The sequence below is a fragment of the Mobula hypostoma genome, unplaced genomic scaffold (assembly GCF_963921235.1).
Source record: "Mobula hypostoma unplaced genomic scaffold, sMobHyp1.1 scaffold_42, whole genome shotgun sequence".
Taxonomy (NCBI): Eukaryota; Metazoa; Chordata; class Chondrichthyes; order Myliobatiformes; family Myliobatidae; genus Mobula; species Mobula hypostoma.
In genome coordinates, this window is record NW_026948219.1 from 308,155 (window position 1) to 320,195 (window position 12,041).

Here is a 12,041-nt window from a genome sequence, read left to right on the forward strand (position 1 = left end):
GGTGTTTAATATTGTGGATCTGTAAAAGATAAATCAGTTCTGTTTCTAATCTCATGTCACAGATACTTACTGTCTCTGCCGAACTTACAATGTACACTAGAGAGGCCACTCAGTCCGTCTGGTCCCTGCCCATCTTTCTGTTCCTTATCAGTATTTTAAAGTCTAGCCCTGTTGTTCACTTCACCTCTCACTCTCCCCATGATGACAGGTTGCAACTCGTCACTACTCTGCAGGAGAAGAGATTTCCCTTGAATTTCATAGAATCATAGAAATCTAGAGCAGATTGCAGGCCCTTCGGCTCACAATGTTGTACCCTGGCAACTTCAGGGTCTCGGGCTGTGCACCCAAAGGTCTCTACGAGTTTTATAGTAGACATTACGATCGGTCACAGAGGAAGCCTCGGCGCTCCCCTTTCCCTAGCGCTGAACATCCAAAACTGAATCCAAACCATTCCGATTGGAATATGCAACTCCATGACGGGAGGTATCACACCTCGGAGTCCAATGTGTGTCCCAGATTTGATGTTATTCTTCTGCGCGACATCAGAGAATTGCCTGAGTTGACATACCAGCTCCTCGGTGCAGAGGACTGTAGAGGTGTAACACCCCGTGTAACAGTGTGACTGGCTCAGACTGAAAATGGAAACCAAAATTATGTTCCCTTTCTACGCCTCAGTACGGCAGCCTAAACCTGAAGTAGTGTCAAGAGCATCATGTCCATTGTGAGAAAGTAAAAGTCGGTAGAGCAAGTAAATTGCACTCCCCCCCCCCCCCCCCCATGTTACCCTCTGCAGTGTTGGACAGTTCAGCAGAATCTGAGCGGTAAAAGCAGTGAAACCATCCACTCCACACGACACTCTCCTCTCCAGAATCACGTCTGCACTTGGTGCTCGCTGGAACACCGGGAAATCTGCAAACTACGAACAGAGGGGAGAGCGGAGCCTTTAACAACGAGTCTGAATCAGAGCAGAAATGTTTCTGTGTCACCGCTCATTTTCAGTCACTCTTACCTCTGATTTCCCGATTTCACCCAAACAATGTTTCAACAGTTTTTTTTTTATTAAAGAAAACAGGTTGAGAGTTCCATGTTCATCAGATTAGGCATTGACACCCTATTTCTGTCCGTCCTAAGATGTTCAACAGAAACACAAGGAGACTCTGCGGGCACAAACTGAAACACTGAGAGTGGACACGATCCTGATGAGGGAGAAGGTGAAGGTTTTCCAGCTGGTTGATCGATACGCTGAGCTCACGGTCATTTCTACTGTTCGAGATCGGAGACTGGTGGAACATGAGCTGCTGGCAAGAGGCAGAGACCATGAGGAGTGGAGAGAGAAACATCTCCGTGGAGAGCTGGAAAAAATCGGGACTGATCAGTTATTCAAGAGCAGTTTTGTTCAAAAACGTAAAAAATGTTTCTTTGGAAACAAATCCGGGATGTCCGCAGCAGTGGCCGGAGTCTCGGGGATCGGGAAAACAACAATGGTACAAAAGATAGTCTATGACTGGGCCACGGGGAAAATATACCAACAATTTCAGTTTGTCTTCAGTTTCAAGTTCCGCGATTTAAACACCATTAACTGCAGAATAAACCTGAGGGAATTGATTCTGCATCAGTATCCTTACTTTGGAAATATCCTGAGAGAGGTCTGGAAGAATCCAGAGGGATTGTTGTTTATATTCGATGGTCTGGATGAATTCAAGCACAAAATCGATTTTGCTGACAGTCGAAGAGATACAGAACCCAAGCATCAGTGCCCAGATCCCGAGTGGTGGTGTGAAGTGTCTGACATTGTGTACAGTTTAATCCAGGGCAAGCTGCTCCCAGGGTGTTCAGTGCTGGTGACCACCCGTCCCACTGCGTTACATTTATTGGAAAAGGCAATGATCAGTGTCTGGGCTGAAATCCTGGGATTCGATGGTGAGGAACGGAAGGAATATTTCATCAAAAATTTTGAAGATCAGTCGGTGGCGGCAGATGTTTTCAAACACGTGAAGGAGAACGAGATCCTGTACACCATGAGCTACAACCCTTCCTACTGCCTGTTCCTCGCTCTGACACTGGGCCCCTTCTTCACACAAAGAGACGGGGACTCGCAGCCATTTCCCAAGACCATCACCCAACTGTACTCCTACTATATTTACAACATCCTGAAAAACCACGGCCGTGAGATTGAGAACCCCCGTGATGTGTTACTCAGGGTTGGTCAGATGGCCTTCAGAGGAGTGTCCGAGAAGAAGATTGTGTTTACAGGTGGAGATTTAATCAAAAACAATCTGCAGCCTTCCCAATTCCTGTCCGGGTTCCTGATGGAGCTTTTGGAGAGAGAGGATTCTGCCCGGAGCGTGGTGTACACATTCCCTCACCTCACTATCCAAGAGTTTGTAGCTGCCGTCGCACAATTCCTGAATCCACATCCCGGGGATATCCTGAAATTCCTCACTGAATCCCATAACACGACAGATGGTCAATTTCATGTATTTCTTCGTTTTGTTGCTGGTCTCTCCTCCCCAATGACAGCTCGGGGCCTGGAGGAGTTTCTGGGTCCATTTCCTGAACAAACAACCTGCCGGGTGATTGACTGGGTGAAGAAGGAGGTTAAACGTCAGAGTGGAAACACATGGAGTGAAGCTGGTAAAAGGAGCCTCCTGAACACATTACACTACCTGTTTGAGTCTCAGAATTGTGAGGTCGCACTGGGATCTGTGAAAAAACTTTCATTCAGTGGAATGACACTAACCCTGTTTGACTGCGCTGTCCTGTCTCATGTCATCGGACTCTGTGATACAATAAAACATCTCAATCTGGAGGACTGTCACATTCAGTGTGAAGGAATCCAGCGGCTGGGACCCGGGCTGTACAAGTGCCAGGAGTTGAGGTAACTTGATTTATCTCTCACTCTGAACTGTGAAACTGTTCCATTGTGTTGTTTCAATGTAAAGGGATTCAGGTGAAACTACAATAAGTCAAATTGTGAATGCCCAGGGTATCAGTCAGTAATTCCGCAAGGACGGGAGGGTTCTGTGGTTCCTTGTGAAGGGATGTTGGAGACTTCATCAGATCAGTGAACAACGGCCATTGGTTTAGTGGTAGTAAATCACAGAAATGGCCCTGTTTCTCACTACCTGTGACACGTACATTGACAATGTTCATTCTCACTGTTACTGACACCCGGACCGGCACTGACTGCAGCAGGTGGGTCAGAAATTCACACCCCCTTCCCGGTCGGGACAAGAGACCGTCAGCAGACTGGCCCAGTGAGAAGGAAAGAAATACCATTGTGAGATTGTCCTCCCCTGCCCTTCCCCGTGTGTGACTATCACCATCAGTCTACCTGTGTGACTGTGCTAAGTAGCAGATACCCAGACCCCATGGGCACATCTTCTCTCTCGATTATGATCCTCGGTTCAGACCCAACCCTCCCGGACAATCTATTACTGCATCCTCTCTTCTTGTAGGATAATCGTTTCCCCTCAGACCCTCTTGTGGAACCTCTCATCCCCACTCCCCTTCCTTTCTTGGGGATCTCTTCCCCGTCCCATTCCTCCTGCGGGCTCTCTCATCCCCATCCCCCTTCCGTTCCTGGGTTTCTCTCTTCATCGCCTTGTGTATCTCTGTTCTCCATCTCCGTTCATCCCGTCCGATCTCTCTTCGCCATCTCCCTTTCTCCTGTGGGATCTCTCTTCCCCATTCCCCTTCCTCCTGAGAAATCTCTCTTCCCCATCTCCCATCCTCCTGTTGGATCTCTCTTCTCCACCCCGCTTCCTCAGGTGGGGACTCGTACATAGTCTCTCATCGACACTTTCAGATTAACAAATCTTCCTCGCTGTTGGACTTACTCTCATTTTCCAACTCTGCCCCTTCCGACCTTCTCAGGTCAGGGAGACTTTTCCAACCATTGGGAAATGACACAGAATATGTGGAGTTTACAGGGTCGCACCAGCAGGTTAAATTACTAACATTCGGTGAATACCCTGGAGCTGGGCAGTGAGGGACATTGACAATGATGGGAACTCCGATCAGTGATTTACTGAGTATCTGAGTGAGAGAAATTCCCTCAGACCCACGGTTTGAATCACTTTGTTCATCATTTTTTTTTTCTGTTTGTGTTTAGCCTTGGGTGGAATAAACTGGAAGATTCAGGAGTGAAACTGGTGTCTGCGGTTCTGAGGAACCCGGAGTGTAAAATACAGAAACTGTGGTAAGTACCAGACTGTGTGAGATTGTGTTTACAGTCACTGGGTGTCTGACACTGAACATTAAAGTGATCAGTAATTGTGTTACTGATAAACTCTGGGGATTTGTACCGTCTCCTGTCTCTCTGTGTCCTTCACCCCCACTCTCTCTCATCTCCAGGCTAGACAATGTCGGTCTCACAGATTCTGCTGTCGAGGATCTCGCCTCCGCTCTCAGTACAAACCCATCACTGACGGAGCTGGATCTGGGTGCTAATAAACTGGGAGATTCAGGAGTGAAACTGGTGTCTGAGGCTCTGAGGAACCCGGAGTGTAAAATACAGAAACTGGGGTAAGTACCAGACTGTGGGAGATTGTGCTTACAGTCACTGGGTGTCTGACACTGAACATTAATGTGATCAGTAATTGTGTTACTGATAAACACTGGGGATTTGTACCATTTCCTGTCCCTCTGTGTCCTTCACCCTCACTCTCTCTCATCTCCAGGCTAGACAATGTCGGTCTCACAGATTCTGCTGTCGAGGATCTCGCCTCCGCTCTCAGTACAAACCCATCACTGACGGAGCTGGATCTGGGTGCTAATAAACTGGGAGATTCAGGAGTGAAACTGGTGTCTGAGGCTCTGAGGAACCCGGAGTGTAAAATACAGAAACTGTGGTCAGTACCAGACTGTGGGAGATTGTGTTTACAGTCACTGGGTGTCTGACACTGAACATTAATGTGATCTGTAATTGTGTTACTGATAAACACTGGGGATTTGTACCGTCTCCTGTTTCTCTGTGTCCTTCACCCTCACTCTCTCTCATCTCCAGGCTGAATGACGTCGGTCTCACTGCTAATGGTGCCAAGGACCTCATCTCCACTCTCAGTACAAATTGATCACTGACAGAGCTGAGTTTGAATGATAATAATCTGGGAGATTCAGGAGTGAAACTGTTGTCGGACTCACTGAGGAAGCGGGAATGGAAAATACAGAAACTGTGGTAAGTACCAGACTTTGGGAGATTGTGTTTACAGTCACTGGGTGTCCGACACTGAACACTAATGTGATCAGTAATTGTGTTACTGATAAACAGTGGGTATTTATATGGTCTCCTGTCTCTCTGTGTCCTTCACCCTCTCTTTCTCTCATCTCCAGGCTGTGGAATGTCGGTGTCACAGTTTCTGGTGCCGAGGATCTCTCCCCTGCTATCAATACAAACCGATCATTGACCGAGCTGAAGCTGAATGATAATCAGCTGGGAGATTACGGAGTGAAACTGGTGTCTGCGGCTCTGAGGAAAGCGGAGTGTAAAATACAGAAACTGGGGTAAGTACCAGACTGTGGCAGATTGTGCTTGCAGTCAATGGGTGTCTGACACTGAACTTTAATATCATCAGTAATTACGTTCCTGATAAACTCTGGGGATTTGTACCATCTCCTGTCTCTCTGTGTCCTTCACCCTCACTCTCTGTCATCTCCAGGCTGAGGAATGTCGGTCTCACAGATTCTGGTGTCGAGGATCTCGCCTCCGCTCTCAGTACAAACCGATCACTGACGGAGCTGAACCTGAGTGCTAATAAACTGGGAGATTCAGGAGTGAAACTGGTGTCTGCGGCTCTTAGGAACGTGCAGTGTAAATTACAGAAACTGTGGTAAGTACCAGTCTGTGGGAGATTGTGTTTACTGTCTCTAATCGACACTGAACATTAATGTGATCAGTAATTGTGTTACTGATAAACACTGGGGATTTGTACCGTCTCCTGTCTCTCTGTGTCCTTCACCCTCACTCTCTCATATCCAGGCTGTATGATGTCGGTCTCACTGCTAATGGTGCCAAGGACCTCATCTCCACTCTCAGTACAAATCGATCACTGACAGAGCTGAGCTTGAATGATAATAATCTGGGAGATTCAGGAGTGAAACTGTTGTCGGCTGCGCTGAGGATCTCGAAGTGTAAATTACAGAAACTGTGGTAAGTACCAGACTGTGGGAGATTGTGTTTACAGTCACTGGGTGTCTGACTCTGAACATTAATGTGATCAGTAATTGTGTTACTGATAAACACTGGGGATTTGTACCGTCTCCTGTCTCTTTGTGTCCTTCACCCTCACGATATCTTATCTCCAGGCTGAGGAATGTCGGTCTCACAGATTCTGGTGTCGAGGATCTTGCCTCCGTTCTCAGTACAAACCCATCACTGACAGAGCTGAACCTGGGTGCTAATGAACTGGGAGATTCAGGAGTGAAACTGGTGTCTGCGGCTCTGTCGAATTCGAAGTGTTGTATACAGAAACTGTGGTCAGTACCAAACTGTGGGAGATTGTGTTTAGAGTCACTGGGTGTCTGACACTGAACATTAATGTGATCAGTAATTGTGTTACTGATAAACACTGGGGATTTGTACCGTCTCCTGTCTCTCTGTGTCCTTCACCCTCACTCTCTCTCATCTCCAGGCTTTTTGATGTCAGTCTCACTGCTAATGGTGCCAAGGACCTCATCTCTACTCTCAGTACAAGTCGATCTCTGAAAGAGCTGAGTTTGAATGATAATAACCTGGGAGATTCGGGTGTGAAACTGGTGTCTGCGGCGTTGAGGGACTCGGAGTGTAACATACAGAAACTGTGGTAAGTAGCAGACTGTTGGAGATTGTGTTTACAGTCACTGGGTGTCTGACACTGAACATTAATGTGATCGGCAATTATCTTACTGATACATACTGTGAATTTGCACCATCTCCTGTCTCTCTGTGTCCTTCACCCCCACTCTCTCTCATCTCCAGGCTGTGGAATGTCGGCCTCACAGATTCTGGTGCCGGAGATCTTAACGCCACTCTCGGAGGAAACCCATCACTGACGGTGCTCAATCTGAATAATAACAAGTTGGAAGATTCAGGAGTGAAACTGGTGTCTGCGGCTCTGAAGAAATCACGTTGTAAATTACAGGAATTGGGGTAAGTACTAGTCTGTATGAGATTGTGTTTACAGTCACCGAGTGTCTGACACTGAACATTAATGTGATCAGTAATTGTGTTACTGATAAACACTGGGGATTTGTACCGTCTCCCATCTCTCTGTGTCCTTCACCCTCACTCTCTCTCATCTCCAGGCTGAGGGATGTCGGTCTCACAGATTCTGGTGCCAAAGATCTCGCCTCCGCTCTTAGTACAAACCGATCATTGATGGAGCTGAACCTGAATGATAATAAACTGGGAGATTCAGGAGTGAAACTGGTGTCTGAGGTTCTAAAGAAGGCGAACTGTAAAATCCAAAAACTGTGGTAAATACCAGAGAGTGGGAGATTGTCACTGCATATTTGACACTGAACATTAATATGATTAGTCATTATATTATTGATTAACAGTGTGAATACGTACAGTTTCCTGTCCCTCTGTGTTCTTCAACCTGATTCTCTCTCTTCTCCAGGCTGCGGGATGTCGGTCTCACAAATCCTGGTGCCAAGGACCTCGCTTCCGCTCTCAGTTCGAACCCATCACTGACGGAGCTGAACCTGGGTGCTAATAAACTGGGAGATTCAGGAGTGATACTGCTGTCTGCGGCTCTGAAGAATTCGGAGTGTAAAATACAGAAACTGTGGTAAGTACCAGACTGTGGGAGATTGTGTTTACAGTCACTGGGTGTCTGACACTGAACATTAATGTGATCAGTAATTGTGTAACTGATAACACTGGGGATTTGTACCGTCTCCTGTCTCTCTGTGTCCTTCACCCTCACTCTCTCTCATCTCCAGGCTAGACAATGTCGGTCTCACAGATTCTGCTGTCGAGGATCTCGCCTCCGCTCTCCGTACAAACCAATCACTGACGGAGCTGAGTTTGAATGATAATAAACTGGGAGATTCAGGAGTGAAACTGGTGTCTGCGGCTCTGAGGAAGCCGGAGTGTAAAATACAGAAACTGTGGTAAGTACCAGACTGTGGGAGATTGTGTTTACAGTCACTGGGTGTCTGACACTGAACATTAATGTGATCAGTAATTGTGTTACTGATAAACACTGGGGATTTGTACCGTCTCCTGTCTCTCTGTGTCCTTCACCCTCACTCTTTCTCATCTCCAGGCTGAGGAATGTCGGTCTCACAGATTCTGGTGCCAAGGATCTCGACTCCGCTCTCAGAACAAACCCATCACTGACGGAGTTGAACCTGAGTGGTAATAAACTGGGAGATTCAGGAGTGAAATTGGTGTCTGAAGCTCTAAGGAACTCAGAGTGTAAAATACAGAAACTGTGGTCAGTACCAAACTGTGGAATATTGTGTTTACAGAGACTTGGTGTCTGACACTGAACATTAATGTGATTTGTAATTATATTACTGATTAACAGTGTGGATATGAACAGTCTCGTGTCTCTCTGTGTTCTTCACCCTCACTCTCTCTCATCTCCAGGCTGCAGAATGTCGGTCTCACAGATTCTGGTGCCAAGGATCTCGTCTCCACTCTCAGTACAAGCCCATCACTGATGGAGTTGAACCTGAATGATAATGAACTGCGAGATTCAGGAGTGAAACTGGTGTCTGCAGCTCTAAGGGACTCGAACTGTGAAATACAGAAACTGTGGTCAGTATCAAACTGTGGGAGATTGTGTTTACAGGCACTTAATGTCTGACTCTGAATATTAATGTGATCAGTAATTGTGTTACTGATAAACACTGGGGAATTGTACCGTGTTCTGTCTCTCTGTGCCCTTCAAACTCACTCTCTCTCATCTCCAGGCTCAGGGATGTCGGTCTCACAGATTCTGGTGCCGGCGATCTCGTCTCCGCTCTCAGTACAAACCGATCACTGACGGAGCTGAACCTGGGTGCTAATAAACTGGGAGATTCAGGAGTGAAACTGGTGTCTGCGGCTCTGAGGAAATCGGAGTGTAAAATACAGAAACTGTGGTAAGTACCAGACTGTGGGAGATTGTGTTTACAGTCACTGGGTGTCTGACACTGAACATTAATGTGATCAGTAATTGTGTTACTGATAAACACTGGGGATTTGTACCGTCTCCTGTCTCACTGTGTCATTCACCCTCAGTCTGTCTCATCCCAGGCTGTATGATGTCGGTCTCACTGCTAATGGTGCCAAGGAGATCATCTCCACTCTCGGTACAAATCGATCACTGACAGAGCTGAGTTTGAATGATAATAAACTGGGAGATTCAGGAGTGAAACTGGTGTCTGCGGCTCTGAGGGTCTCGGAGTGTAAAATACAGAAACTGTGGTAAATACCAGACTGTGGGAGATTGTGTTTACAGACACAGGGTGTCTGACACTGAACATTAATGTGATCAGTAATTGTGTTACTGATAAACACTGGGGATTTGTACCGTCTCCTGTCTCTCTGTGTCCTTCACCCTCACTCTCTCTCATCTCCAGGCTGAGGGATGTCGGTCTCACAGATTCTGGTGTCGAGGATCTCGTCTCCGCTCTCAGTACAAACCCATCACTGACGGAGCTGAACCTGAGTTATAATAAACTGGGAGATTCAGGAGTGAAACTGGTTTCTGCGGCTCTGAAGAATTCAGACTGTAAAATACAGAAATTATGGTCAGTAGCAGAATGGGGTAGAGTTTGTTTACGGTCACTGGGTGTCTGACACTGAACATTAATGTGATCAGTAATTGTGTTACTGATAAACACTGGGGATTTGTTCCGTCTCCTGTCTCTCTGTGTCCTTCACCCTCACTCTCTCACATCTCCAGGCTGATGAATGTCGGACTCACAGATTCAGCTGCTGGAGATTTTGTGTCCGCACTCGGTACAAAAACTTCACTAATGGTGCTCACCCTGAATAACAATAAACTGGGAGATTCAGGAGTGAAACTGGTGTCTGCGGCTCTGATGAAATCACGGTGTAAATTACAGGAATTAGGGTAGGTACCAAACTGTAGGAGGTTGTGTTTAGAGTCACTGGGAGTCTGATACTGAACATTAATGTGATCAGTAATTGTGTTACTGATAAACACTGGCGATTTGTACCGTCTCCTGTCTCTCTGTGTCCTTCACACTCACTCTCTCTCATCTCCAGGCTGAAACATGTCGGTCTCACAGATTCTGGTGCCGGCGATCTCGCCTCCGCTCTCAGTACAAACCCATCACTGACGGAGCTGAACCTGAATGATAATCATCTGGGAGATTCAGGAGTGAAACTACTGTCGGCGGCTCTGAGGAAGGCAGACTGTAAAATACAGAAACTGTGGTAAATAGCCAACAGAGGGAAATTGCCACTGGGTGTCTGACACTGAACATTAATGTGATTAGTAATTATGCTCCTGCTTAACACTGTGGATATGAACAGTCTCGTCTCTCTTTCTGTCCTTCACCCTCACTCTCTCTCATCTCCAGGCTGGAGAATGTCGGTCTCACAGATCCTGGTGTCGAGGATCTCGTCTCCGCTCTCAGTACAAACCCATCACTGACAGAGCTGGACCTGGGATTAAACTCGCTGACAGACCGATCTGTCCCCGCTCTCCGCCACCTCATACTGATCCTCCCAAGTCTGGAGCGGATCCTGTGAGTGTTTGTGTTAATGTTCAATGTGATAAAATATCAGCGGATCCGCGGGTTTTCTGGTGATATTTGTCTGTGAGTGTTGTTGAAACATTAACCCCAGTCCCCTGTTACTGACACTGTTGTGTAATCTGTTTATTTCATCTTTATTCTCCCATCTGTTTCAGGCTGTACGGGAATCAGTTCAGTCAGACAGGGAGGAAGGAACTGAGATCTCTGCAGGAACCCAGACCCGGACTGACAGTGGATCTGTGAACATCTGAATGTGTGAACATCCCAGCCTGCGGGATGGGGACATTTTGGCCGATTCCCAGCCCTCCCCTTTAACTCCCCCCTTACCTTTAATGGCCGCGTGCCAGGTTTAATTCCCAACGGTTTTAACGGATCGGGCGCCACGCTCGCGCTGTGTGTCATTCATTGCGCTCCCGTAGTGACGTATTTCTGCCTGTTGTACCGCGGCGCAGCTTCCGCCGGATGTGCGGGTTGAGACCCCGCCCACGTGAGACCCTGGGGAATTACGCAGTCAGGAAGATACCGGAGGCCGGGGCTCAGTCTGGGACACCGGTGTCCCGGGGTGGGATTATCCCGGGAGAGAATCCTTTTGCTCCCTTTGCTGAGGACGGTGCATTCGGCAGTCTGGCCGATATAATGATGTTAAATAGACAAATACCTCGGCAGTGACCCTGGATCTGCAGCGATCCCGGTCACGGCCCTGAAGTGTGATTTTATTATCATCGGTTCCCCGATGCAGAATGACAGTGAGAAACGGGACTGATTATTCAACCGGTCACCCGTTGTTGCCGGTCAGTTAATTGTGTGTGACTGTGAGTGAGTCGGAAGCAGTTTATTTATTCCCGCATGTCAGCAGCTCACACATTGTTTAATTTACATTTGTCATGATGAAATCAATAAACCAATGTAACTTTCTGTCTTGCTGTCAGACTTGAGTTTTATTTGAGGTTTCTGCTGCCCACCTCAACCTGTGCCCTGAGCTCCTCACACTGCCACAGCAGCGTCTCATCTCTGGGCTGAGGAAGGCCGGACTGGCAGAATCTGGGTGGCCAGGATCTCATCTCCACCAAAGCCTCTTCCTCGCTAACTGTCCCCCTTCTGCCCGCCCCCAACCACCTCCCCCCTACCCCGTCACGGCAGATGGTTAAAATCGACTATAATATCAGACATAAGTACACTGATGTCCTGACTACAAGAGGGATGGGGGATGGAATACCAGCGTTAAATACAGAGTGAATCTCATGCCACACTAACCCATCACACACTCCCGGGGTCGGACACAGAGTGAATCTCCCTCTATACCGTCCCGTCACTCACTCCCAGGATTAGACACAGAGTGG

The 12,041-nt window shown here is 47.4% G+C and overlaps 1 protein-coding gene across 2 annotated transcripts; it reads left to right on the forward strand.

Annotated features, from left to right (window-relative positions):
• The first annotated feature begins 1,098 nt into the window (after positions 1-1,098).
• LOC134341922 (NACHT, LRR and PYD domains-containing protein 12-like) lies at positions 1,099-11,688 on the forward strand. Of its 2 annotated transcripts, XM_063039857.1 has the most exons (20): positions 1,099-2,878; positions 4,115-4,201; positions 4,357-4,527; positions 4,683-4,853; positions 5,981-6,151; positions 6,307-6,477; positions 6,633-6,803; positions 6,959-7,129; positions 7,285-7,455; positions 7,602-7,772; positions 7,927-8,097; positions 8,253-8,423; positions 8,579-8,749; positions 8,905-9,075; positions 9,230-9,400; positions 9,556-9,726; positions 9,882-10,052; positions 10,208-10,378; positions 10,525-10,692; positions 10,857-11,687. In XM_063039857.1, the coding sequence occupies exons 1-20, from the start codon at positions 1,200-1,202 to the stop codon at positions 10,942-10,944; spliced, it is 4,758 nt and encodes a 1,585-aa protein (XP_062895927.1). In that variant the 5' UTR covers positions 1,099-1,199; the 3' UTR covers positions 10,945-11,687. The 2 variants fall into 2 exon arrangements, with proteins under 2 accessions (XP_062895927.1, XP_062895928.1); XM_063039858.1 differs by lacking the exon at positions 9,882-10,052 and having other exon boundaries at positions 10,857-11,688.
• The last annotated feature ends 353 nt before the right edge of the window (positions 11,689-12,041 follow it).

Coding starts and splice junctions, on each gene's coding strand:
- LOC134341922 (XM_063039857.1), top strand. CDS start 1,200: ATGAGGGAGAAGGTGAAGGTTTTCCAGCTGGTTGATCGATACGCTGAG. Junction 4,854..5,980: donor TGTAAAATACAGAAACTGTG/GTCAGTACCAGA, acceptor TCTCATATCCAG/GCTGTATGATGTCGGTCTCA. Junction 10,693..10,856: donor CCAAGTCTGGAGCGGATCCT/GTGAGTGTTTGT, acceptor CATCTGTTTCAG/GCTGTACGGGAATCAGTTCA.